At 43.4% G+C, this 27,197-nt stretch overlaps 5 protein-coding genes and 1 non-coding gene across 13 annotated transcripts; 2 read left to right on the top strand and 4 right to left on the bottom strand.

The window, feature by feature from the left end:
- Window positions 1–369: 369 nt before the first annotated feature.
- LOC129590692 (uncharacterized) lies at window positions 370–2,091 on the top strand. Its single transcript, XM_055486043.1, has 2 exons — window positions 370–1,149; window positions 1,481–2,091. The coding sequence occupies exons 1-2, from the start codon at window positions 544–546 to the stop codon at window positions 1,871–1,873; spliced, it is 999 nt and encodes a 332-aa protein (XP_055342018.1). The 5' UTR covers window positions 370–543; the 3' UTR covers window positions 1,874–2,091.
- A 162-nt stretch (window positions 2,092–2,253) lies between these two features.
- On the bottom strand, window positions 2,254–4,055 carry LOC129590705 (uncharacterized). The gene is made up of 2 exons (XM_055486056.1): window positions 3,711–4,055; window positions 2,254–2,765 (listed from the first exon to the last, which is right to left on the bottom strand). Exons 1-2 carry the CDS (start codon window positions 3,999–4,001, stop codon window positions 2,736–2,738), a joined length of 321 nt encoding a protein of 106 aa, XP_055342031.1. The 5' UTR covers window positions 4,002–4,055; the 3' UTR covers window positions 2,254–2,735.
- A 585-nt stretch (window positions 4,056–4,640) lies between these two features.
- Window positions 4,641–21,491, bottom strand: LOC129590629 (poly(rC)-binding protein 3-like). Of its 8 annotated transcripts, XM_055485954.1 has the most exons (10): window positions 21,127–21,491; window positions 20,850–21,020; window positions 10,366–10,706; window positions 8,907–8,930; window positions 7,795–7,827; window positions 7,515–7,631; window positions 6,892–7,032; window positions 6,695–6,823; window positions 6,076–6,385; window positions 4,641–5,432 (listed from the first exon to the last, which is right to left on the bottom strand). In XM_055485954.1, the coding sequence occupies exons 3-10, from the start codon at window positions 10,453–10,455 to the stop codon at window positions 5,014–5,016; spliced, it is 1,263 nt and encodes a 420-aa protein (XP_055341929.1). In that variant the 5' UTR covers window positions 10,456–10,706; window positions 20,850–21,020; window positions 21,127–21,491; the 3' UTR covers window positions 4,641–5,013. The 8 variants fall into 8 exon arrangements, with proteins under 8 accessions (XP_055341929.1, XP_055341927.1, XP_055341932.1 ...); XM_055485952.1 differs by having other exon boundaries at window positions 20,850–21,491; XM_055485957.1 differs by having other exon boundaries at window positions 4,641–5,405; window positions 20,850–21,486.
- Window positions 21,492–22,286: 795 nt separating this feature from the next.
- On the top strand, window positions 22,287–25,059 carry LOC129590704 (uncharacterized). The gene is made up of 3 exons (XM_055486055.1): window positions 22,287–22,492; window positions 24,512–24,631; window positions 24,725–25,059. Exons 1-3 carry the CDS (start codon window positions 22,388–22,390, stop codon window positions 24,851–24,853), a joined length of 354 nt encoding a protein of 117 aa, XP_055342030.1. The 5' UTR covers window positions 22,287–22,387; the 3' UTR covers window positions 24,854–25,059.
- Window positions 23,416–23,580, bottom strand: LOC129590730 (U1 spliceosomal RNA). Its single transcript, XR_008690774.1, has one exon. It is a non-coding gene; the product is annotated as a U1 spliceosomal RNA (small nuclear RNA).
- LOC129590703 (uncharacterized) lies at window positions 24,897–25,709 on the bottom strand. Its single transcript, XM_055486054.1, has 2 exons — window positions 25,557–25,709; window positions 24,897–25,489 (listed from the first exon to the last, which is right to left on the bottom strand). The coding sequence occupies exons 1-2, from the start codon at window positions 25,615–25,617 to the stop codon at window positions 25,077–25,079; spliced, it is 474 nt and encodes a 157-aa protein (XP_055342029.1). The 5' UTR covers window positions 25,618–25,709; the 3' UTR covers window positions 24,897–25,076.
- Between the last annotated feature and the right edge of the window lie 1,488 nt (window positions 25,710–27,197).

Genomic DNA, 27,197 nt, shown 5'->3' with positions numbered 1-27,197 from the left:
GAGGCTCCAATGCGTCCTTACTGCAACGTCTCGCTTCACGTGTCAGGCGACGAATGGCGGCCTGAAAGGCCAAAGATAAAGTCGACCATGCTCTCGAGTATTTTGGCACAGAAGTAGAGAATGTTTCCAGTTCATACACTGATGGTCGACGAATTAAAAGCGAGCGGTAAACGTTTACTCGCACAGTCATCCGTTACTCCTTAGACGGTCATTGGCATTGAAAATGCCGGGCGAAACAACAGACTATGTCCCCAAGTCCACAATTAAGCAACGAGCATCGCTAGTTTATCAGCTATTATATCTCGGACAACAACATCACATGCTCGAGGAAGTAGTGAAATAATGGTATTCGTAATATACATGTAGCTCACGAACATTGAGCGGTTGTTTATTAATTCGTTATGTATCAGCATAACGTATTGTTGTCAGCAACTTGCAGCTAGTATTTCTACTAGCAAAAAACATCACTTGAATCTGACACGATTCCTTACGTTTAGTAATCAGGAACTCATCGCTTTATTAACACCATTTTCACTGGCTAAGATGGGAACCATTATACTTCGCATCTGCCTCGTGTTAGGTGCATTCTTTCCATCCACCGAAAGCTCTGCATTACCACATCCGCAGTGCTTCTTCCCGGAGCATCAGCCCTTCGATCTCGCATGTACGCAGGCCGATCTGCATTTCCCGGGGAATTTCAACGCTTGTGCGTTACCCACCGTGTACGGCGCACTCTTCACCCTGGTTCTGGATTGTCCGACTAGCAACTTCAACACGTACTGCAACACCTTAGGGAAGTACTTTCAAGCACTGCCTCGTAACGACGGCATATGGCGAGTAACGCTGAAAGGGTTTCGGTCAGAAACAGAAGCGCGGGCCCCGATTGATCGACTCCTTTCTAACCTCCACAGTGTCCTGATTCTTATTATACAGTATTCAAAGATTGGCAGATTGGATGCGGCTTTCCTTAGTGGTTTCCCGAGTTTGCTTACGCTGGATATAGAGAAGAACGATATTAAGGACATCGCGATCGATACGTTCCGCTCAGTTCCTATCTTATCTTATCTTATCCTATCTTTTCTCCAGCTGAGCGAGAACTCCTTAACCTATTTTGATTGGACTACTCTGGAGCCAGTTGCTAACCACTTGGTAATCGATAAAATGTATTTTTCTTAAATTAATGAACTATAAATCTTTCGTTCTTTCCACCGCTGTTGTATTACGATTACATGAGAGTCGAAAAATTGTAAGAAAAAGTTGCAACAGCTACTCGTTATTACTTAATAAAATTAACTGAATTTACAGACATGGCAATGAAATTCAACATTCTAAATATTATTGCGAAAATTATTTATGGAGATCTGGGCAAAATATTAGTAAATTCGTGCTGTTAATTTTTAGCAGTTCTCTACATTACTAACTCTTGCGCTTTTTATAATTTCGATGAACATAATATAAAAACGAGGTTTTTTGGTCAAAGTTATTTCTGGAGCTCCGCCAGCAGACCCCGCCCCTTCGCCACCTGTACCGCAGTGGGCCTCGGTTCAACGTGCACTTATCGACACTGTCCTTAGACGGTAATCTTTTGCCATCCATCTCCAAGGATGTTCTAGATACCCTTATTGTCAAAGAAGACCGAGTGAATGTGAAGTTTAATTTCCGTCATAATCCGATCTGTCCAGAGGATGATGACTGTGGATGTTGGGCTATGGAAAATTTCCATCAGTGGTTCAACAGTACTGTGCATTCGCCCGGTTTGCTGACGGACAAGTATTTGGAAGTTAAAGTGACCTGTGGACCAGCATGGAGCATCCCGGGCAACCCAGAAAAAGTGTACCGAGCAGATAGTCAATCACTATGTATTGCGTGGTAAACGTTTTGTCGTAATCCTACTAACATTTTGTTCATCTAGCCGGTACAAATATAAGGTTGCTGCTCAGTCCAGATTTCTAATTCAGGCCTCAAAAGCAGACAACCCGTTTTGTCTGAGTGGCCAGAATTGCGTTGCTCAGATAGACCGATTGCTGTGTTGTGTGTTCTATGGTTGTAGTAAATTCCGTGAAGCAACTTAGCAGAAGCATATAATTATGCTTGCGCTGGAAAATTTTGTAAAGGTCACCAGTGCAAGGCTCCCGAAGCACTAGGCTAAATTATTAGACCATAAACCGTTCGAGTATGCATGTACAGTATGAAAGTTGTTAAAAATAATAATGATTAAGAATATGTGCTCGTACACGGCCCGTCTATGATCCTTTATTAATAAACCTGCGATGCTGCGCAACTGCAAGACTAGCAAATTACGCGTATATTGTCCCAAAGACTAAAAACTGATAGAATCATAGAAGTATCGGCGAAATATCAGACGCTGTCCCCAAATTCCACTAAGCACCGTCAGTTTATCACCTGTTGTATCTCGAGTAATGACCAGGCTCTCCCAAGAAAGGACAGAAACCAGACAAGCGGCGAACATTACACAATTTTGATAATATAATTATATTACTCGTACATAATCTGTAAAACCTTGGTGCTAGCAGCTTTAAATTTAACATCGCTAACAAACAAAATGGCACACATAAATCTGATCAACAGAAAATACATCGCGTTAGGATCGACGTTTTTACTGACTGGGAGGAAACTGGGGGCGAGCCGTTGCTATTTGGATGTCACATTTTTCGTCGTTGACGTATCCTTTGAAGCTAAGCCACATCCATGGTGCTTTATCCCGTGTGTTATTTTCACATCCCTTCGTAAATTCCTGCACACTTCTATTGGGCAAAAAGTTATCACCAAAATTTAATGTCACTTTGAAACAGTACGAAACCACTCGAAGCGAGAGTAATTAAGTAGCATTTCTTACGATTCAACACCTAAGTTGACCACAAAAGAAAGCGATAACGGGTGACACTGAGCTAGTTCACTATCACTAATAGTTTTCGTTAAGTACATGCGTTAAGGACGTTAATTAAATTTTTTCTGCAGAACAAAAATACTAGTATTTATAAACAACCGCCGTTTGGGCAGTACCCGTATAGCCGAACTCTGCACCGCTCAATCTCTACTCAAGTAGTAGAAATTAGTTTATTTCTCGAACATCTCAACGTTACCCTGCATTAAATTACAGTTCGAGTGCATACATATTACAGCTGCGCTACAAATTTCAGGATGTTCACCTCGACAGCATCTCGCCTTCTTTTCCCTTAAATCTTCCGGCCAAACTAGCTGACTGCCTGCTGGGCTATCTAAGTACTTAGTTGCTGCTAGTGCGGTTTAATCTAGCCAAAACTTTTTGCAACGTGTCTGTGTATCGACTATCGAGGACGCGATACTGCGCAGAAGAGTCCGAGGCTGACAATAACAAATGTTCGGCTACTACAGCAATATTCCGTGAAGAAATTGATTATGGTTGTGCCGAGGAGTATCCACAGTAATTGAGTGCCAAGGGAACCACGTACAAGGTGGTCGGCCACTTGGTTTGTCTCGTCTGTTACCTGGTCGATCTTTATCGGGCGCTTATAGAAAACGCCCGTCCACCTTTGAATCATTCGTTTTCTGCCTGAAACCTACAATCTTGTCCCTCTCAATAAATCTAGTTATTCCTAACCCTCGATTTTCCATCACGCTTTCGTGCGCGGTGCGCAATAACACCAGCTGACGCCACGATCCTGTTCATCTTTTCTTCCGCTTTCAGCATACTTCCCGTTTTTACTTACTTTGGGGGTTAGCTTGGGAGGACTGGAGGCCGGCGGTGGCATTGGTGCATTTTTGTCGATGAAATCTTGAACCTTTTTGCGATCCAAGGGGTTCTTAATAAACTGAAGATCTGCAGGATAAGTCATGCTTTGGCGAAGGTCCACGAGTTGTTTCAGATCGTTGACACCGAAATCCTCCAGATCCATTTGCGTTGTTGGGGCGAGGTCACACGCGGAGATCAGATTTTCTATGGTTTGCACAGGAAGGGTGTTCTGTGGAACACCGCAAGTATTTTGCGCCACACCATCCATACCGCTGGGAACGTGTACTAGCCAATAATAATAAATTCGGTTTGAATGTTTTGTTATTACTACTTTATCCCCTACCTACTAGCCAGACTGATGTAGGCACACCGTGTATAAGTGAAATGTTGTGTCATGGCAACCACTGATACTCGTACTTATTACAACTGCAATTACAAATTCGATCAGCTGTTTATATGTTTAAAATTTTCTCAGTATTGTGCAAGCCGACCTGTACACACAAATACCATTTTGGCGACAGAATGTCTTAAAGCAGTGCAAAACAGTTTGGAATGCACGGAAGCGAAGTGCAACGGATCTGCTACGGATTCGCTGCAATGTACCGTGCCGCTTTTCTAAGACTTAGCAATCCTGATCCGCTTCAGGATAGTTTAATAAGTTTGAGTTTAATAAGTTTAATAAGTATGTTCTCCATGGTCTCACGACTCACCACTGCCAATAACCGTTAAGTGTCGCCGGTATCGTTTTCACCGGCCAAAAACAAAATGCAGTCAATGTTCTGCACCCTTGTCGCAGACGTAAGAATAATAATTAATATCATGTGGTATAATTTGTTTTGATACACGAGTGTGAACTGTTTTACAGCAGCCTGATCTAGTATTACTATGCAGCGGTACAATGCAGCGGTATGTCTATTGATTTATAAATAATGAATCTGTTTCTGTACATTTGCTTTACGTCATTCGGCGTAAGATTATAAAGAGAGCAATTCAAACAATCCAATCCTTATCGGGTGTAGAAACAATCAATCAAAATTTCCGATAATAACTATATTCTAACATTGCATTATATTTTAGCCATCACTGCAACTGACTGCCATGCCGGCGCTCCAACAGCAAATCGCGCCTGCAGAATAAATTCCACTACATAGAAAAAGTTTATGCAATCAAAATAAATAAGCCTAGAACAGCATTCATCAAACTTTCTACGCAAAATCCCGGCTAATTTCTCCTTATAAAACACCACCCGACACCGTAAAGCAGCATAAAACACCACCCGACTAGAGACAGAAGCCACCGTTGGCCAGCAGCTCGGCGGAGATGCGGGTCTGTATCAGGTACAGCGCCACGTTGACCGCCTCGGGACTGCCGGTAATGGTGATACTGCGCTCCTTCTTCCCATCTTCACACGGACTGATTTTGATCACAGCGCCGGACAGATGGCGGATCTCGTTGATCTTCACCCCGCCCCGCCCAATGACACACCCCACCCAATCGTTGGGGATGGTCAGCTCGTGGCTCTGCTGATGCTGCGGCGGCAGTGCGGCGACCGGGGGCGGTGGGGGCGCCGCCACCACCGAGACGCCGCCCGGCCCGGACGGGCTTAATCCATTCACACTGCGCAGGACGGCACCGCTGTTCACGTTGAGCATCGGCGATCCCGTTAGCATGGCTGCAAGTACGCGGTCATCATAGATTGCTACAATTAATGGGGTGGCACGATTATGCAGGTGTTATAAAGATTAGTACAACCAAGTGCTACAGAAAGCTCATGGTATAACTTCTCATGCAGCTATCCTACTACAATTTCCGAACATTTTAAAACATCAATGGTCAATATACATATATGTAAGATTTACCAGGCGCATTTTGTGGGTCGATATTCAGGAAAATTCGGGTTTTTGCAACAAACGTGAAATACCAGCGCAATGAACTAAGATTTTTGTCAATTGCGCAGGCCAAAACTACGCAATTGCTAACAGTTCAAAAATTTATTACAGTAACCGTAATTTGCCAGAGCAACAACACAGTCGTTTAGCATACGTATAAAATTACGCTACGATCGATTTGTCTGTGACAACCGATCGTAGAAAATATAATTACGATTTACGGTAAATGGCTGTATTATTGCTACGGCGTATTAAAATTTCAGTATTACAGTATTTTCTGAATGTAGGCCAGCAAAATGCGCCCCGACTCCCCGAGTAATTTTCCACATACTCTACTAATATTGCGTAAGATTTTATCATATGCGTTCGGGTTGTATAACAGTAGGACAAAAGTAAATTATTCGTGAAGTAAGTATAGAGACGCACACCTCGTGCTGCAGTTATCCTACGCACCTTGCAATGCCGCCGCTTGCTGCGCTCCCATCAGCTGCGCTGTGGCGGCAGCGGCGCTGTTAGCCGAGCCGTTGAGCGTCTGCTGCATCTGCGTTAACTTCGTCAGATCGGCCTGGGCCTGGGGCGACAAGGGGAACTGACTCTGCAGGAGGAAGGGCGCCTGTGGTCCACCCGATATCAACACGGTCTGGGGCGCCACCACCGGCGCCACGCCGGGATTCCCCGTTGCCAGGAACCCGTTGGCGGCGATGGGTCCGTTCAGCGAGACGGCCTTCGGACGATACGGAATGATTGGTCCTTTTGGAGGCGACTATACCATAAATAACAAAGGCATTTTACCAATGCAAACATCGTAGTACGTAATCGATAGACCGACTGACCAAAATTTATTGAAAAAACTAAACCCACGGCAACTTTTAAGACAGGAACGCATTTTTAGGTTTAAGCTCTGAAAACTAGTTTTTGTGTTTAGTGTTCCGCATTGGCATTTAGGACAAGGTACATGCTTTGTTACGCTTCGTATGAGCAGAGAATTATTTACTGCGTTTGAAGCATAAAATTATAACATTGCCTTGATTGTGCGTAATTATTTTTATGATTTATGACAGTTTGCACTTACTTCGGCCAACATTTGGCAGACATATTCGAAGCAGCGCGTAATGGGCTCAAAGTTGCCGGTCAACGTGATGGTTCGTTCGGTGGAGTTGGGCAGGGCATCGCTGGCCACCTGGACCGATGCACCGGTTATCTAAACGAACAACCACCCGCTCAGCAAATGTACATGTTTGTGAACGGAGTGTTAGAGCGTTGACATACGTTGCGCAACTCCTTAATCTTGGACCCTCCTTTCCCGATAAGGCATCCACATTGGCTGGCCGGGACCAGCAGACGGATGGTTAATGGCGTCCACCATGCTCCGTTGGACTGAAAGGCATTCTGCCCGTTATAGTCTATATCCTGTACAAAAACAAGAAAATCAATTATGTTCATCAGTCAATCACCGACAGCGACCACTGTTTTCCGAATCAAAAAATAAACGCTCTAAGTAATACACAACGGTGACTGTCAGCCGCCCGCGGCAACCGGGCGCATAGATTTTGGCTGGGCGCCATGAATCTCCGCGCACAAATGTACATTTAATTTACGTATATGTATCTTTCTGACAGCGTCTCTTTTCACTTGGTTTGTTTTCCATTGTTTAAAAGATTTGAATTTTAACAGAATACAAAACAGTATACAGTTTAACTATAAACAGCAGACACTGGTCAGAACAAAATTGCTGCTCGCTTGCCATTTACCAGCATTAGTAAAAGCACGTCTCTACATACAAAGCGTGTATTTATTTGCGACGCTACCGAATTTTGTTCGCTGAAACTTTGCCATGAAAGTTATGTGAAATGTTTGAAGAGGCTGCCATAAATAAACCCCATGGCGCTCACCTCGAGGAACTTGGTGCAGATCATCTTGAATGCCGCCGATACATTGTCAACATTGCCCACCAGGGTGACAATCCGTTCCGGTGACGAGCCGTCGGAGATGTTGATTCTGGCACCGCTCTGTTACGAAGGAAAAAAAAGAATACGCTGATTAAGCCGGACAGCCTGGTGCACTTACAACATTTTATTTCCTCTCACAGCACGCTGGCGATCGCGGCGGGAATTCGCAGCGCGCCCGCATAACCAGCCATCATGTGCTCTGCAGCACTTTATCATCGCTTACCTCTTCCCGAATACGCTTGACATTTTTGCCTTCCTGCAACGAAGAAAGATTAGATTAAGTAGATGACCTTTCGTGACAGATTTTCCTGTAATTAACCGGCCAGTAGCAGTGAAGCAGGGCGCACGAATCTCAGCGCAAAATGCCGGTAATCGATCGTGCGCTCCGCCGCACGTGGTGCGGACGCGCGCGGTGGTGGGCGAATTAGCTGTTAAAAAGCTCATTAATTGAGCGGCAGTGATATGTGTGCTGTTATAGAGAATGGAGACCCGGCCCGTCACGGCAACAAATGCTGTATGGATAATCCATTAATCTTGTCTAACCAAAATTTAACAATGTTTATTGGCTTGTTGAAAGCTCATGTGGCTGCCGCTGCTGTGTGTATGTGTGTGTGATGTGTGTGCCGGTATTGAGAGCGTTGGCGCGGGTCAAGACGCGGATTACGGCGGGATTAAGTTGAGCATGATAGGTGCCGGTTCTTCCTGCCTGCGACGCTGCGCCTGACAAGCAGCTTATGTCGCGCAGGAACATCTGGGAGAGACTCCAGAGAGATGCGGTGTCTGAATCAGAAAAGGCTCAAAAGCAGGTTTAATACAGGCTGATTAAACCACCGTAAATTATATCAATTCTTCTGCATATATAACAATTATAAACATGCGTCAGTCAGATTTTATTGCGTGGTGTTATTTATTATCCATCTTTAATCCTAAATTGTTAATAAACAGCTTTCGATTATATCACAAAATTTAAATTTAATTATCATTCAATGATATCGCAGCTATGCTTAATTTTTATGACGTAATAAAATGCTGCTTCTGTGTAACTAAATACTGCGTGGAAATGAATTGAAATCGTTAGTTGATGTCGCAGTTTTATCTAAATTTTTTTTCGGGTAATCAAAGGAATCTCTGTTGGCAGGATCTTGCACAGCGCTGCAGAAAATTTAGAAGAAAATTCCCAGTCGTGCTGATGGCGCACTATTCCAATATATAGGAAATACGTCGGATAGAATAACCCTGTTGACGTGGAAGGGAGGGCAGGACGGGAAATAATCATTTAAATTATTTAGGCTACCATAACCGACATCTCCAGCTACCGTCTTCCGGGAGGCTTACCTTGCCGATGATACTGCCGACCTCCTGGAAAGAAAAAGAGAATAATTATACTATGCCTGCGCAGGAGCAGCAGAATCTATCTGATACGATAATTACAGTAGTTACACTCCACCGCCACAAAGCACCGCGGATCGTGATTTATTTAATCAACTACCAGCCACAAGACGCAATACATATTGCATCGGGGCAGCCCGAGTTAATTCTTCCCGGACTCTATAAACTCAATTATCTTCTATATTTGCGTAACCCAAGAAACTGGTGAGGAAGGAAGGGCGGGTGTGTTTTTAATCAGCGAAATATGCCTGCTTCCACTAAATATAGTATTACATCCGCTGCGGCCGGAAAACCATGTCGACGACAGCACGCATCATTTATAATGGATTTTTATATTTACGCCAAAAGTATTTAGGATTTTAGCGTTAACTAGTTATACACAAAATTAATTACAATTTTTAAACGTGTTTTCTATGCAGAAACTGAGGATAATTCTGACGTTTTTGTGTGCAACTAAATATTTTTTTATTTTCGGTATTTTTTACGAAAGGTTATGGTAAAAAAACAGTGGTGGCTTTCTTGTTTTTGGAAGAAAGTCAATTATATTGACTCGTTAATTATTATTTTATTGGCCGCACATGCTGAACTTCCATGTGCGACGATTACGTCGACCATCGTAAAACGCGGTAACGAAAGGGTTTTACGAAGCCGGGTTAGAATAGATGTTCTATTCCCCGCACAACCTCACCGATCTGTCAAGCGTGCCCTGGCATGGCTGTTTTGTCTGTTGACGTAAGCGGCATATCTGGTTGCAGCGAACGTGACAGCTCTGCAGCGTAGCTTCACTGAATACTACAACGTGCGCCTCTATTCTAAAGCCTCACAGTTCTCGTTGCAAGGAACCCCTCCTAAAGTATAATTAGGGTTTTTTATGGGTGCCGAATGTCAGGGATTTTTTTCCTCGTTATCCTCAAACCGCTATAATCTTCCCCCGTTCATTACAAAGTGATTTACGCACCCAGCGACGGATGCGTAAATCGCCGTGGATGTTAACACTGTAGCCAATAAACACCTCATTGCCAGGCATTCATTTTGTCTGTCATAGTGGCGACTGTGATTTGACACATCCAGTACTACTGGCCTTGACAAACATACGTGCGACACGTGTTAAAACGGTTAACACGCTTGTCCCCTTCTGCTTGTTGCTTCGCACGCCAGTCAATCGATCTGACAACCAAACATTTACTTTTTTTCTTCATTCCTAATATGATTCGGAAAATGAATCAAAATGCCCACTTAAGCTGTACATATGTACACGGCCGGCACAATAGCGGCGGTGGGTCAATACGTCAATAATTGGGTATCGCGTCGCTCGACGAAAGTAAACCCGGGAACCGATTGGTCAAAAACAAATGGGTGACACACACAGACAAAAAACAACTGAATAAGAGAGACACACACATACCTTGCCAAGCATAAGGAGCCGGACAGTAAGCGATTGGATGGTTGGGACAGGGGACGTATTAGGAGACGGTTGAGATTCAGCGTCCATCATTGCAGCGCGTTTATGTAATATAAATCAACACAAAAAACAAGCAGCAGCGGTGAGTGTTTGTGTTCCCGGACAACAGAGGTTGGTGAAGGAGAGAATGCGAGGATTAAACAAGGAGTCCGGTGTGGAAGAATAATAATACACGGATATGTCAAATTAACAAGGGACAACAAAGAGAAGAGGAAGAGAGAGAAAGAGAGAGACGACAAACTGTGGATCAAAAATCAAACACAAACAACGCAGCCGGACGGAATCTGGAAGTAAAACAAGACCGACATCAACGTAAAGATAATTGGGTCATCTGTGAGTACTATATACCTTCACCGTAGGAAAACGCAATGGGTAAAGACAATACCAAGTTTAACGGTGGTTATATGAAAAATGCCGGTTGGATATACGACAGATACATCGGCGAATATGTTTTTATATGGATGCTGCGAGTGTGCAACAGGATACACCGGTGGCTGACTGTGAGCACAGGACGCGCTTATTACGCCCCGGCATTTAACCAGCCGTGTTCCCTGTTCGCTGAATGTTTATGTGTCAGCTGGGGTAGGTGTATGGTTGTTGTATGTACAGTTGTATGGACATTTGGCTGCGCTGCGGTAAAATGCGAGCGAGCGCGCGCGCGGATGGGATAAAAAGAGGGGAAGTGATCGGGGCTTAAGTGTCAAGCGTCCCGGTGTACGCGGACCGTCAAATCCCTACGGTGGATTACCACTAAATGCTCTCATGTCGGCGGCACAGCCACCGGGCTCGGCCTCCTTTTCCCGAGCTGATAGATCTTTGAGTCGTTCTTCCTCTGTGATATGGCGCGCCCGGGCTCTTTCGACCCATCTTGTCTAATAAAACACTGACGGGCTCGCTTTTCTTCCGCCCCGCGTTACACTGCAGCTGGGTTCGGGGCGGTTTTTATGCGGCTATTTAGCGGATCTGACAAAGGCCAGGGGCTTTTGTTACGGTATCGCCGTCTGACACTTGTCTTAAGCGGAAGATGGGATGTAAAAAAAATCCCCCTGTCTCGGATATTAATTCCCGTTCGATCGATAAACGCGGAAAAAATCTGCGATTAATTGCCGCGGACAATGGGATTTTGCCTAATCGATTTCTGCATCTCCTGCGCAGTTTTTTGGCCTAATAACAATCACACTATTTCTAAACCAGTTAATAGAATTACCTAACAAACTGGCAGTTAAAATTATAATTTCTTGCATACTAAAATTTCTGGCAATGTTTATTTTATTTTAGTTTAAAATTTGTTACCACATTTTCGCGAGTAGCATTTATTTTACCTGAAATTCTTGATCATTGTCTAAGTAAAATACTTATTACACTACTATACTGTTCTGGCAAAACATTTGGAATTCACAATCGGCTAGTCAAGGATTTATGGACTTGGTGTAATTAAAAGATTCACCGGCAATTTTTTATTCTAATTCCACAACGCATTAATTTTAAGCCCAGACCGGCACGCCAGCGCGCTAATCAATCTGGAGCTGTAATACAGCGGCGTTAACAAGTGCCATAATGTTCGGCACATTTCGGTATCGCGGGGAGTGACGGAAGGATACTAATAGCATCGCCCGTGCTGCTGACACTCGCCAAGCCGCGCCGCTTTTAAGCAGGCCTTAAGAGGGTCTCATAATTGGATTTTCTATCTTTACAGCTCATAGATGTACGTCAAAACCATTTCCCATCATATAACCGGCAATTTAACGCGCACATTTACGACACATTGCATTATAGGGGGACTGTTAGAGATCGGGCAAAGCGATGATGCCATTTCGGCTGTGTAAGTCCATTTTAGAACCTCACTACACCGGAAACCGCGACAACGGTCCCATCCCGGCTGATGGGCACAATGCACTAATGCAGCATTTTTACGGCCTATCAAAAGAAGGTCACATAAAAAATGCGGGCATTTATTATTTCCGAGCTGCCACAAAGACTGCACACTTTTTATTATGATTAATTGCTAACTGAATAAATGATTATTTAAAAATTCAATTTGATTTTAAGTCTTTTATACTACAATATATAAATCTGAAATAAACTGTAGTCTTTCACATCGATCATTTATACTGCAGACGTAAAAATTCGAAAAATTTGAAGTGTAACGTACACAAATCTATCCTTTTTAAAAAATCCTGTAGAAGAGGGTTAACATTACATTAATGTATTTTATCTTGTTGAAGTAAAAAGGATAACAAACCAGGTAAGCTAATTTTATTAAGAACTACGCAATCTGTCTGAAAATATATTGGTCGAGCAAACATAATTTAGTTGCTGCGAGAAGCGTGCAGTTGCTCGTAGGATAATAATAATCCATTACGCCGGAAACAACATACAGCGATGGATACAAGCACACGATCGGCAGTTGCCACTCCAGCCCAGCGCATATTAAAATCTTTCCCGGGAATCTCGTCGTGATTTAGCCCATACATGCAAATGACCCAGATCTCCACAGATAATCAGTGGTAATTAAACTGAAGGAGCAATTTGCTTCCCATCTGTTATACTCCCGGATGAATGGAGGGGCGCTCGCGATGGGAGACTGCCCAGTGGGCAAGTAACCGATCCCGCACTACATCCCGCCACAGACAGCGCCGGCATCGATCGGAGCCCGGTATTCGGTACAGACGAACAGCTAATGAACCACAACATGTTACGCATGTTGCGCGCACGTCTTGCTACCCTGAATGTGCGAGAGACAGTGAGAGGGAAAAGAAACGGGACGGAGCCGGCGCATCGTGCCGCACAGCGTCTCACCACTACCACCGGAAAATTCACCGACCGATGCAAATGGGTAAACAACCCAACAGCGCTAATCGCTTCCAACATTTGCATGTGTAGTCGATCATGGGAATTACTTGTTTAAACTGACGCATACATTTACGACAGTATCACATTTAATTCGGAGCTTTACGACCTTTTTTACAAAAAAATGGAAGGCTTGCCGGGAAAAACTACTCTGCTGATTTGCAAGTTTATCAAACGGCTCGTGATCGGGCGAATTATTTTTTAGCTTATGCGGGTTTTTTCCCCATAGCTGTTTCATTAAATATAAATTTGGAAAGCTTTGTAAGTTCTGTTCTGATACCCGAAAAAGAAAAATTTACGATGGCAGGTTAGCGTTCAACAGTTTTAAATATTCTTATATATAATGAATTTTATTCTATCTGCTCTGCCAGTGCTCTATACATTAGCGAAATGCGCTTCTGAAATCGATGCTTTGATTTTCTTATGCGCATTCTAACAATGTGTACCGCCTTAACCGGAAACAGACGAGAAAATTCCCTTAATTGCACTTTTTTTGCATCAGACACTTTTGTTTAACGATAGCCTGTCACAACCGCTAAGACATGCTAAGGTATCCCTGACCGACATTTTCCGGGGAAAATGTCAATGCAAATTACGACAAATCCGCTTTTGTGGTACAAGCCGGGATGAAGATCAACCACATGCACCGCGCCCGGGATGCAAATGCGGATGAGTTAATCACACTACGAGAGCAATTTGTCAAAACCCGGCACCGGCTTCTGTCTTCTTCTACCAGCGCCCTGTCCAACAGGACAACAGCAGCCGCGATCGTGATCTCGTCCCCGGCACACAGACACACTTTCCTCCATACACACACATCAACCGATACAATATATATTGTGTCATTTATGGGAAAACCTTTTACTGGTTATATACACAGACAAATTTCCCTAACCGGGAGAGAAAATGAAGGGTTTCAACCGGTTTCAACGGGAAGAAAGCTCGTAGTTTAATGTGGAGCTGTGCGATCGCGCTGCAGCGTAATACGCCAATCGATTAATCAACAAAATGCAGCTTCCCTGTTTTTGTGGCTAATCGATCGCACAATAGTCAGCTGTGCGCTGCGATCAGCGGAGCCAAGAGAGAGGCAGCGCGCCGGGATAAATAGGTTTGATCAAAGCGCCAGAATAAACAAATAATACGATCGAAATGCGGAGTAATGACACAGGAAAAATACGCAGTTTTCAACAATTTATAGACTTCACTACCATCAACGCTACAAATAAATCTTCAAAACATAATCGCGACACTTTTACCCACGGATAATTTTGTATATACCTATTTTCATGCTAAAATATAATTTACCGGCAGTTTTCATCGTAAATATGGTCACAGTAATTTACAGAAATTTCTGAATATTTTCCGATTACAGACTTTTATAAAATTGGATTTCGGCTCTTGTCCGTTAAATTTGTCGGAACGTGGTTTTGAATAAAATTTGTTGATATTAAAATTATAGTCAAGCAATAAGTTTGTTTTGAAATTTTCAGGCGCACATATTTTTACAAGCGCACAAACAAACGCATTTTCTCGTCCGCGTTACTATCACGGAATTGCGGATATTCCCATTCCGCATACACACCACTCTGTACACGTATCGGATTAACCCGGCACATGCAACGGGATCAAATTTCACCTCCATCGAAGCAGGCTACGTTTAAAAATAAATGCACAGAAAAGCAGCCGTTTCCTCTCGAAACGCAAACACACCATCCTTCATGGCCAATGTTAAAAGAGTGCACCGGGAGATTATAATTTCTAAAGTACCCCTGCCCGGCAGTGTATACACGGTTACCCACCAGAGACACGATGCGCCGGGCCAGAATGCCAGCCGACACCGGTGGCGATAAGCACGTATATTCCCGCAACTGCGTGTCAGCTGCTGTGGCGGCTGCCGGCCAACAGCAGGATACTGCTGCTGCCGCGGCCGCACTAATCCTGATTGGAAATAATTCAAATCATCATCATCATCATCAGTATCATCAACGCGATCCACGATCCCATCAATGCTAATACAGCATGCCGCATAACACATCATCAGCATTTTTGTATACGCGATACACTTTCGCATTTCCCAGGGATTACATCATGCAGTGCCGGGTTTTTACATAATGTATGATAGTGGTCTAAAGTAAACAGATCGGGCTCATCAGTAAACAATACAGCTGTCCCATCAATTAGACCACGGGCTTCGATATAATCCCCCGTGGAACGAAATCACCGGAGAACAATTAAACGACAGCACAGTGATGCCGGCATCGGCGGAAATGTCTCATTGGCATTTTCCAGTGGTAGACGGCGACGGCGATCGAGAGATAGCAGAGAGAAGAGAGAGAGACGGACAGAATGTATGTACAGATCGAGCCAGCTCTTGTTAATCAAGCCCGATTTAGCAGCATGATGGAGAAATTGGAATGATGCTGTTACACACCAGCGCGAATATAATCATTCCCCGCCGATCCGCATTCTGATCATCTGTGTACCGCGCATTAGAGGAAAAATACCCCGGGATTGAATCGCGAGCTTAAACGCCAACGAGGAATGTGGCACATACACAGTACCGACGCTGCCAGAGAGAGAAACGCCGAGTTTTTCGCAGGACCGGCCGTTTATACTTAGAAAACAAGCTTGTTAATTCGACGGTTGGCTTAGTAACTTAACACTCCCTTCTCTCTATGCACGCCGCGCGGTGTTATCCCGCCCGCGTACGGTCGGGTTGCGTCAAGAGCGTACACACATCCACACACGCAGAGGAAGAGTACTCGTGTATAGAGAAGAGAGCGAGAGAGAGAGATGTGCCGGTACAATAGCCGAAAAGTGCCAGAGAGGAACCAGTTGCAACAGGAAGTGCAGTGAATGAGCACGGGGGGATGCTGGAGGAAATCACTGACGACAGGATCGCGGCGTGTACACTGTATAGCCATACAATAGCACCCGGCTAATGCGTCGTGTCCGGGACAAATTGCGCGCACAATAACCGGCATCTTTATGGGGACTTTACTAAAGAAAACGCGGTGAAAAATCTCCCGGCTTTTGACCTTTGGATTGTTACCAGATGGTGGTATAGGCTAGTTACCTGAGTGGAGTTTTCTGTGGCTGGTTGAGAAAGTATTGTTGCCGGTGACAGTTGTACCGTGCGGCGGATGTTTGCCGTGTGGCGGGATAGATGGAGTTATATTGTTGGTGTTAAGTGTGAATGCCGGTTTTCGATGTTTAAGGCGCCCGGGCACAATGTATCGATTATTACTTAACCGCGGCATGTTTTTATATTGCGGCAAAGTATGCGGCACTTAGTTTATGCGTTTATTATAGACAACACTCTCCTATACAGCGCTTCTGTATTTAATGAGAGAAAAAAGTCAAGATTATATTTTTATTAAAATAGCAAAGCTTGGTGCAAACTGCCCGAGGTGACAGTTACAGTAGCACTTGTTTTTGGAGACTTTAGACTTTACGTATTGAATGATAATTCTCTCGAAATTCGTTCTCGTTTTTCCATTCCTTTTTTTTAAAACTTAATTAGAGCTTTTCAGCTATCGAATAGTTTTTTGTTTAGCGTTTTGCAGACACGAAATGTTGGACCTACTTTAATATTTAGTTACAAGGGATTGTCCGGTTAATTTTAAGTGATAATCACGCATTTTTATCGTGATGTTCCAAGTTGATATGTGAGTATAATGTAGTGTAAACTAAAACCGTTTTCCGCTCGGTAACGGTCACAGGAAAACCGTACAGGCTGCACTTGACGATCTCTGCGCTTAATTGCTATCGATTCAGCTGCAGTGAGTGTCGAGTAGTGTATGATTAGCGGGAAAATCGTTGCCCACTCCTGATATCCGTGCGCGCTGTTCGCATCTGCACCGACTTCCCTCCCGGCTCCTGCTGGGCCACGGAGCGCGGTAATTAAACCCATGCAGTGGACCCGCGGACAATTGTGCATGCCGGCGCGGAAATCCAGCCAGACGTGGAGAATATGCGGCTAATTGGCATCCGCTGATGCATATGCACCGTGTTCGGGATGGGGAGCGTACGTACAGGACGGGGTGTGTGTAATCGAATAATCCTGCTGCTCGCGGGATATGACTGTGCTCCGAGCGTGAAAACAATTAGCCACTCAGAGCGTATTCACGGATGTAGAGCACTATAGCGGGAAGAGAATGGGATCCGTGCTTTCCCGGCCATGTCAGCGGAACAGGTCGAATGGGAAGAGCAGGAAGCGATTTGTATCGAATTACGCCAGCTTCAAATGATGCGTAATCAGAGAGACGCGGAAAATCTAATATTAACCGAAAATAACCTTAACAAAAATTATTGTATGATGTATAAAAACCTTTTTATATTCATTTATATTCATACAAGGCGTCCAAAATTTTTATCCATACATTAATAAACTGAAAATTTATATCCAATAAATATAATGAATAAATTATTTAACACATACAAAATTTGTATGTAAATCAGGAAGAAATAAAAAATAAAGTTTTTTAAAAAAGCTTTTGATAACGCGGCTCGTTAATGCAAAAAACATTGCCTTCGCCGGTTCAACGAAAACACGAAAATTGCCGGTTAAAAGCCTTCGTTTCTCCAGAGCATACGGTGATTTCATTTACCGGCATTTTCGTGCCGGGAAAATTGAATCAAACACTGACTTAACCTGCCCGCATGCAACGTCTACTGGCAGCCCGCGGTGAGCGCGCGTTTTAACGCGCGCCCCACCATCAATCATACAGGCACTCCAAGTCAAACATTTTCTCCCAAGTGCTGATGGACGCCAAGTGCCGGTAAGAGGGGCCCGACACATCTGTACAACGGCTGCAGCGAGTTAAATTTATAATCTCCACGGCCGCATTTATAATACACACCACATAGGCAACATTCTCCTCTCCATTCGTCCCCAGTGAGAGGGTGTATTTTGATGGAATACCCGGCATATATATCACTCTCCGTTCTCTCTCAGCATTTAGCTCGGCTATCAAGTGCCAGCTGGATGAGAGTGGATGGAATAATATTTGCTATTGTATAATCTATGCGCGCTGGGCAGCTGCTGTCAATGCGCGGCAGTGTTCGCCGATATTTTCCGGCTGGATTACCCAGTGCGCCAGCGCGCCCGCGCTACAGCGCTTCCGGCGGGCGTTGGTTGTCTGTGTGTGTATGTGCTGGTCAATAGGCGTTAATTGGGCTAATCAATTACCATGTGGACGCTGGATGGGGATTCATGCCGTGCCGCTTCACTTCACCAAATCCCGCAGGCGTCAATAGCCAACAGTACAAAGAAAAGGAAAACAAACCAGTGACGCGGGTTAGCTTTATATGCCTTTTTCTCTTTGTATGCCGTAAAAATGACCTACATTGTTTGCATTATAAATCGATATTAAATTTCGATTAATTCTTTTGCAACAAAAAATTCAGTGACATTTAGAATTAAATCATAAATTTCCCTCCCAATTAAAAAAAAACCTCTAATATTTCAAACAGTCCTGAACTTCTTTAACATTACCCACTAGTACACCTTGTGGAGACGTTTTTATTTTTTTCTTTTTAGTAATTACAGAGTTTTCAGAAATGTATAATCAACATATCAACATGGACAATATTATCAACATATCTCCTGCAGAATTTTTGGTTCAGTTGTGCTTGAAGCAGAGAAAAATTGAATTAAAGGCTTTTTACAGACTGCTACATGCTATATCCTGATCAGTCCATGATACACGCTTCCCTGAGTGTCTGTACAATGGTAATTTTATTAACTACTCTTGGAGTAGATGCCAGTGACAGTAGACAACACAAGCGTAAAATGCAGGAAGCAACACGATCTGTCTCCCATAAATGACATCGTTAACAACATTAACGATCCAGCCCGCTTATCAAACCCGGCATACTGTGTGTGCATGTCGCGATCTACGGAAATGGACGACAGCAAAAGATATAGGATAAACATTAGCATTCTAACAAGTCATCACACGGCTGTCGACATCTTCATCACGGCTATTACGTCGCCGTTAAAACCGCCCCAACTCTACAAAGCAGTAGAATACGCTTCCATGTCCAACCAAAAATGGGATTGATTTGCGCATTATAAACACACAAAACCATCATCTAAATATTACCGGCTTTGTTTGCTGGGAAAGTGCGAATCTCTTAACCTCCGCGATATACATAACATTTAGAAGGAAAATGTTAAAGATTAAAACGCAGCACTCGTTTTGTATATAGTGTGCCGTTTGTAAAATAATCCGCCTGGCAAATACGCTTGACAGTTCCCGCGGCTCGCAGAATGAGAGAGAAATGATCGAATTACCATTCCGTTGGGCCAACATATTTGGCCTTCACGACGCACGGGAAAACTTACTGCGAAGCACGGCGGCAACGGAATTAAATAACACGATGGCCTACATCATTTCCAACATGCCGGAGAAAGAACTCGACCAGCATCGGCGGGAAAATAGAGTGCTGGCGATTTGTCCGCGCAACGAAGCAGCCGTTGATTAACTACAAACCTTGAGAAAACCACTCTCAACATTAATTATCACGGCCTGTCATCACCCGGGTGCATAACGCGCACCCCATCTGCGCTAATGAGTTTTTGCCGGCCACTCTTATCGAACTCGCCGGCTAAACAACGTTTATCACATTTTCACGCTACTAAATATAAATACCACTATACTGATTAAACATCCCGTTCGCGTAATAACGGTAATGTTGCGGAACCAGCGCCCGTACTAATAAATCGCGGTATAATTACGCATCGGTTATTTATACGGCTGTGCACTGCGCAGCGATAAGACGCTCTCTTTCCCCGATCAAGTTCATACCGAGCGTAAAATGCACCGTATACATAAGGGATTATCGATAGCGGATTAGCCTATCTGTCGTCCGGCGTTGCACAATCATTCATCATTCTATGCTTGTGCACATGGCGGCGGGAAAACCGGCGCAGAACGCAATACTGGAGAAATATCTTCACCGCTTACCTGGGTTTTTATTGGGGGGATGCGAGCCGGAGAGGACGCGGGAATCAGTGTATAACAGCGTAACCTTTACTCAACGCTTGATTCGATTAGCATAAATCAAAAAAACTGCGCGACGCGCTTCAAAATCGAATACTATCGTGGCGCTTACGAAGACGGCCTGTTCAAACCGCGGTTATTTGACACGACTGAACATTAGGGGGGACAAACGTGCGGGCAAATTTAGCTGTGGCATAAGATTTATGAGATGGGACATCATTTTTAGAGGCTACTTAAAGCGCATGTACTGCGTGTGTTGCACAGCGTATAACCCAGTGTTTTGTTTTGATTTCTCAATCATGTCCATCACATCCAAGTACATGTCGTGCCGCGGGAAAGTGCTGAGACACCGAGAGAGTGAGCGAGAGCAAGAGCGCCCCGATACGAAAATGGCCAAGAATAAATACACTTAACAGCTAAATATTTAGATTAGCAATGCAAACTACATCATTTTTCTGATCGGGTTATTAAAAGAAAATGCACCGGCTTCGTTATGTCAACCGGGGGAAACGAGAGGCAGACCGGAAAAAGCGGTTGGGAGACATCATTTCCAACAGTATGGACACTTACCCGGAGTTGTTGTCTGTGATGGGCGCAGCCTTAATAGTCCGTATCATCCATTAGCACCGACATAAAACATCATGGCGGGAATATTAACAGCACACGCTATTTGAATGGTCCCATCTTTCCGCACAACAACCACACGTCGTTTAATTCCGCGTTAAGCGAGATCCAAACAAACTGCCGAACATTTTTATGTAGCAGCGGTTGCGATGGGTAAATACGGTGGAAGCGGGTTAGAATTGATAATGTATTGACATGGGTAGCGCTTATCGCTGCGGCTTACACTTTGGACTGACGTGAAACCGAGGCGCTGCGCGGTTGGATGTTGTGACAGGGGAAAATGTGGCGGATCATAATTAAGCGGTGGCTGCGCTCGCTTGCGCATCCGCACTGGCTGGAATGCTTAATTAGATTCGTTGCTGGAATGTGTTGCGCATGGCATAGGGAGAAAAAAACCGTCTTTGGTGTGTAAAAATGCCGGTTGCGCACATGTGCACGTGTCAACGTGGCACCGGCTAATTTCGCGTCAGGATGTGTCCATATAAGAGAGATGTCGGCGCGGCGGTGACAGCGGTCGAGGACAAAGAAAACCCGGGAACAGTTTGCCAGGGAAAATGTTCTACTGTCGCGCTCCAGTGGCGCTCTTAATGTTGCGTACCGAAATGTGTGGTGATTTCTGGTTAAATCGCCGGATATACGTGATGGCAGCCGGTCATAGCTACTGATATTGCACCGCTGCCAAAATGAATCAATCTATGCGTCAGGGTATTAGCTAAATTTGTTGTTTGATCGGTTTGACGCACTGTCATCACCGATTTCTTGTAGTTTAGTGACAAGTCATCGTGGCGGTAAAATGACTCTGCGATGGTTTGGGTCCTGCCAGTTCTTTACTAAACCAGAAGGTTTGGTCCAGAGTTAAAAGCGCAAAATGTCAAAAGTGCCATTTTTTATTTCTCTACATGATGAACGCACTTCAAATTGTAATTTGTTTTCTTTGAAAATTAGTGCGATTAATAAATTAACGCAAGCATAAAAACAAGTACCTGGCGGAACAAGTACTCTGTACTTGGCGGCAGTTTTCGCTTCAAGCCACATATAAAGCAGAATGCAACAAAACCGACCCAAAAATTGTGCAACTTCGAATTCAAATGAGCGGTAACACGAAAGGAGCATGTTTAGATCCGGTTTGTAACTGAATATACCGCAGTTTAAGACGAAAAATCCGTTTATCAGAATTTACATAAAAATCATTTTGCAGTTTTTTCGCGACTTTTTGCAGCGATAGTGCAAGTCATGCTATATACTGTATGTACTCGTACAACACTGTGTGACCTCCAGCAAAAATTCCGGTTGTGTGCCACAGGCTGTTTATAATTTCTATACGACAAGTCAGAGTGTTCTAGCAGACTGGCGGATAAATAAATATTATGTACATACGCTAAATCGCTAATACAGTAATAACCTGTTCGATTATCTAACATAATTATAATTTGCAAGGCGTTCTCCATACTCCATAGTACAACTCGTCCTGTGTTATCGCAGCCATGTTTGGGCATAGGATCTTGTTGTGCTTGGGATTTGTGGTAATCAGTGGTGCACGGGAAGTTAGTTCTCTTCGTCCAGATGCCGAAGTCGAAAGCATAACTAAGGTATGTTCTTGCTGCAAGTTTCGAAACTTTATTGCGGAGAATGCTGGGAATTAAAGCGTAGATGTTTAACAAGGCTCGGCAGCAACACTTGCGGGTAAATTTTCGCAACAGATGTTGTCGCACAATGCGATAGCGATACAGAATTGGTATTATTATTCGAAGCCCCCGAATTACTTATTGAAAAACAGTGACTGGAAGGGTCGTTATTCAGTGGCGGCCTGTAACTTCCACTATAACATTCAACCAGCAGTTAAGGGTGTGACCCGGTACATGACATTGTTATCAAATTCAAAACTGAACGGCAAAAAAATCTTGGTATTCATTTCCGCATTACTGATTGTTTCAATAAAACACCTTGTAACCTAACGGTTGCAACCAAAATACCAAATATATGGAATTTCGAAAAGTTGGCATCGTATTTTTTGATCAGTTTTTGTGTCAGTTTTCGCAATAGCAAAAACGTAATGAGCTATAATAAAACTAGAAATTTTTCCATGATTTAAGTGAAAGTTTTTTGTTCAAACGAGTAACTGAATTTTGAAATGAACGTATGCCTAGAACAGCATTTTGTTGCTTAAAATAAGCATTCATAACTAACCGTAAGGAATCTCTTGCTCACCTTATACTGTAAATGTCTTATGCCGAATTGTACTAACCCGAGTGCCTAGGATATACTTATCCACATGAACATTGGCAAATACTGTATAGAGTACTCGTGTAATGACACCCAATCAACGTCAATTAGTGGAATCTGCTCACACTGTACCTATACTTGCTTATCACAGAATTCGGTAGCCCGTGCCGGTAGCCACTAGGCATAGTGTGATTTATCGCCGTATTGCTTATCGGCAATAGACTTCGGTGGTCTAAACTAGACAGTGTAGACACTACCCTCCCAGTCTCCCCTTTCTTTGTTTAATTGGAAGGGGATAGCGCGAACGCAGTCCCCCAACTATCAAAAATTCTGACCCCCTACCCCGATCTTTTTGACCGAAGAGGCCACCTTCATAATCCCGGAAGTGCAATGGGACCACTCCGATGGGGATGGGCAAATCGTGAACTGCGCCATTCCGGGTCCAGGTAAGTATGAATTACAAATGCATGCGATGGCCCTACCACTTGCCCCGAACATATTAATAGAGGGTTACAGTTACATAACTTGCAACACTATTTTTGAATGAAGAGTAAGTTTTTTCGTATTTAAATTATACTCATTTTACAGACATGGTTGATGTGCATATTGTCAAATAAATAAAAAGTGAAAAGAAATTGATTTTGACGATCCAGTTGGTCACTGAACATCTCAGGTGGCGCTAATTACTGTGTATTGTACCTATTGTACATATGAAGTACATAGTCAAAAGACTCGAAACTATTATGAGAGCTCTGATTTGCTGACTTATCACATCGGGTATCACTTATTAGTAACCTACTGGTAGGTGATAATGATAAGAATTGGTCAACATGGCAGTAAGTAATCCAAAGTCTATACCTAATACAAAGTTATTTTGCGACTTTTACTATTCACAATCTCCTTTTCTTCATCTACTGGCTTTACTAGACTTATGCATCATCGCGTTATCTTGCGAAATTCTTGGGGGATGGTAAAGATGCTAGAAGTATTGAATTATGTGGTTCCACTGCATATCTAATTTTCGCACAAACGACTCTTCACCTCACAATCACGATCAGTTCTTTCAAGATGCATTAATTTTAATGTCAGTGCTGGAAAACGTGTGAGAGTATGCGAAAGCAAGAATTTTAAAGTGGCTTTGTCGTTCAAAGTTGTATTAGGAAGACAGACAAGCGGGTAAATCTGTAATATGGCGTAATGTTTCGCTTCGGTATGTTTGAGAGTACAGTACGTATGCGAAAGTGAAAGTTTTCCTGCATTACACGAATTTGTTGACATGTACCGGATCACTTCCATTAGTAACTGACGATGAATTATGTATCTACAGAGTACCAAGCGTATGTTTCACTTTTATGTATAAATCCACTCCTTCCATGTTGTTACAGTTTGCGCTGACCCATGGTCCGAACCTCATCTGTAAGATGATGGTGTCGAACGGCAAGCGGATTCCTGTTCAAAGCTATCGCACAGAAAATTTACCGGACGGTGTTATGTACACCATCATTGTACGTAACACGGTAACAGTACAGTTTGGCGAAATAATTCGATTTTGTAGAATCCCGCACTGCGGCATTATGACATTTTATGGCTGCTTTCAGGTGAGCCTAAACAACAAACCAGCGCAGCGCGGCTCAATTGGTGGTTTTGGAAAAATTTTGAAGGTTTTGAAAGGGAAAGATGGGAAGCTGTCCATTGAACAGGATCCATGTCGCTATAATGCTCCCTAAGATGTATCTGGCCCAAAAAAATGGCTTATTAATTCTGTTTTTTTTTAGTGTTTAATCAGTGTCTGTAGTACAGCTTTTACCAGTAATACAAACCAGCACGACAGATATCGCCTTCTTTAAAAGGTACAGCATGTTAAGAAAAATTGTTTATTCAAGCAAGCAAAAAGAATGAGATCCGCTGATACATGGCCGTAATAAATTATTCCCTAAGAGATACAGATTCTCATAAAACTTTTAATTTTGTGCGGCTAACAAATGCTCGGTACCGCGACTCCAGGTTGACACAGCACACATAGGTGGCTTCATCTTGCACCGAGGTATTGGGAAGATAGACCAACGGGTATTCTTGAAAATACAACGTTATGTTTCGGTCCTTCCACCCATTCAACGGCAGCAGAATTTTCCGCGGTGGTATGTTTAGATAAGTGAGAAGGACGTTGCGCATGGACTGTGAATTCTTGAAAATTTGCAGGGTAAAAGTAGTCGTTTCGTTGAGATTCAGCTCGATGGATGCGTTACAGGAAATGGTCACTAAGTTGCCTGGCACAGCGTACACGATGTTCGAATTTTCGGCTTGTTTGCCCGGGACAGTAGTTAAAAGTTTCCCAGTGGTGATTTTCTTTGGTAAAGGGGAATCTAATCAAAATTAAAGAAAAAAACTATAGCACGATAAAAAACGCTCTTAAAAAATCGCGAATCTCACCGTTCTGGGCAGATGTACAGGCAGCCATGAACACAACGTAAAAAACAAGTATCGCCTCCATTATTAAAAAATTATAGGCTTGGCGCTTACGTAAACGTTTTACCGCAGAGCAGCTATATAATCCAACAGTAGAACATTTATCGCCAATAAATGCTCGGCAGATTCGCTGCTTCTGACATTTAATCGCCAGCAGGCAGCAAAGTTATAGGAAAGTAATCGACTCATTAACGCCTTGTTATCGAGCTGCTCATGCTAAACGGTGCCTACTTAACAACCTGATTATTTTATTCCTGGTTGTTTGTTGTCGGTTTTTCAAGGAACTACACACTTATGCGAAAACCGGTCAATTTATTTTTTACGAGTTATACGTCACATTATGGAGTGTTTGTCGTGTGTTTTGTGACAATCGGGTTGTAGATGGGACATGTTGATTACCGCAGGTGAACAAACTTTCGTGGTCGCGCTTTGTAGCAAGTGTAAGAAGTTATTCCGACAAGCGACAAGCGTGCTGCCATTGACGGCAATTTATTGATACGCTACATGCACCCTTTCAGGGAAGAAGTGGATGTGCGAAGTGGACATGTGGCACGCGTCAGTCTGTCTCTTTTATTGTTCAGTAACACAACCGAATTACGTCGTTATCGAGTGCTATGATAATTTATAAAAGCAGCTGATGCAGTATCTTACAAAAAATTATTAAGTAAATTTGCGTGCAACTGTATGCCATCAGCTTACGGTCCAACGACCGGCGTAACAGATCGCGACAAACCGGCTGACATGCACTCAGTATATCACGTGCCGTTCTTAAGTGGCTTCAGCCGGCACTGTACAATTGGCGAAGCACTTGTCGAAGTGTGATTCAAAAGCAGCGAAGCGCTGATTTGAAACCAGTTTCTGGATGTCCATCTTGGTGTCGTGTGTTTGGTAAATGAGTACACCGTAAGTGAGGAGGATTGCAAAGAACTGCAAAGAAAATTAGGAAAATATGTGGGCTCTCGAAGAGAAACACTCGGTACAGCACTGACCGATCGAATGAAGCCGCGGTCAATCTTACAAAAGCCACCAATGGTGATACTGTGACTTCCCGTTCTTATTAGCCGAAGGAAATTGTCGATTTGGAGGCGTAAATGCACACAATCAATGGAAACGGCAGCACGCTGCAGCGCTAAACTGACATCATCAATCTAGAAGAGAAAAACTAGCTTTTGTAGACTTAATTATTTTAATTTTAAATCTAATGATTTATTATCTTTTTATTATACAGTATTTATTGAAAGCGAATCTAATGTAAGTGTGGCACTGACTTTCTCGTGACAGAGGGTGCAGGTACATAACTTTATCATCGCGTTTACCAAAACCAGACCGCCAATAATTAAGGTCATATTCCGGGCGAACCACTGCAACAGGTCTGTCTGGCTGGGATCCAGTGCGGTAATCGCAGCGCCCACAACCGCTGCTAAGCAAATAATGTCTTTGATAAAGGTCAGAAACATAAACCCCGAAAATATGTCGTTGAGATCGTTCACAAATAATTGCAGCTTTTGAAACTTAAGCTGCATTTTCTCCATCTGCTGTACCAATACTTCTTCGTTCTTGGCATCCAGCGTTAATTCATCCATTTCAGTTTGCATCTGTTGGTAC

Source organism: Paramacrobiotus metropolitanus, unplaced genomic scaffold (genome assembly GCF_019649055.1).
Source record: "Paramacrobiotus metropolitanus isolate TYO unplaced genomic scaffold, Prichtersi_v1.0 Parri_scaffold0000041, whole genome shotgun sequence".
Taxonomy (NCBI): Eukaryota; Metazoa; Tardigrada; class Eutardigrada; order Parachela; family Macrobiotidae; genus Paramacrobiotus; species Paramacrobiotus metropolitanus.
The sequence above is the reverse complement of the archived record's forward strand: the minus strand, read 5'-3'. Positions and strand labels throughout refer to the sequence as shown.

Excerpts from the sequence above, each read along its gene's own strand:
- LOC129590703 (XM_055486054.1), bottom strand. The coding sequence starts at position 25,617 with ATGGAGGCGATACTTGTTTTTTACGTTGTGTTCATGGCTGCCTGTACA. Across the intron at positions 25,490-25,556 it reads CTGTACATCTGCCCAGAACG|ATTCCCCTTTACCAAAGAAA; the intron begins GTGAGATTCGCG and ends AATTTTGATTAG.
- LOC129590692 (XM_055486043.1), top strand. The coding sequence starts at position 544 with ATGGGAACCATTATACTTCGCATCTGCCTCGTGTTAGGTGCATTCTTT. Across the intron at positions 1,150-1,480 it reads AGCCAGTTGCTAACCACTTG|TTATTTCTGGAGCTCCGCCA; the intron begins GTAATCGATAAA and ends TTTTGGTCAAAG.
- LOC129590629 (XM_055485952.1), bottom strand. The coding sequence starts at position 10,455 with ATGATGGACGCTGAATCTCAACCGTCTCCTAATACGTCCCCTGTCCCA. Across the intron at positions 7,632-7,794 it reads TCAAGCGTATTCGGGAAGAG|AGCGGTGCCAGAATCAACAT; the intron begins GTAAGCGATGAT and ends CCTTCGTAACAG. Across the intron at positions 6,386-6,694 it reads TCTGCCAAATGTTGGCCGAA|TCGCCTCCAAAAGGACCAAT; the intron begins GTAAGTGCAAAC and ends TTTATGGTATAG.
- LOC129590705 (XM_055486056.1), bottom strand. The coding sequence starts at position 4,001 with ATGGATGGTGTGGCGCAAAATACTTGCGGTGTTCCACAGAACACCCTT. Across the intron at positions 2,766-3,710 it reads CTCCCAAGCTAACCCCCAAA|AAGTGTGCAGGAATTTACGA; the intron begins GTAAGTAAAAAC and ends TTTGCCCAATAG.
- LOC129590704 (XM_055486055.1), top strand. The coding sequence starts at position 22,388 with ATGTTTGGGCATAGGATCTTGTTGTGCTTGGGATTTGTGGTAATCAGT. Across the intron at positions 22,493-24,511 it reads AAGTCGAAAGCATAACTAAG|TTTGCGCTGACCCATGGTCC; the intron begins GTATGTTCTTGC and ends ATGTTGTTACAG. Across the intron at positions 24,632-24,724 it reads GTGTTATGTACACCATCATT|GTGAGCCTAAACAACAAACC; the intron begins GTACGTAACACG and ends GGCTGCTTTCAG.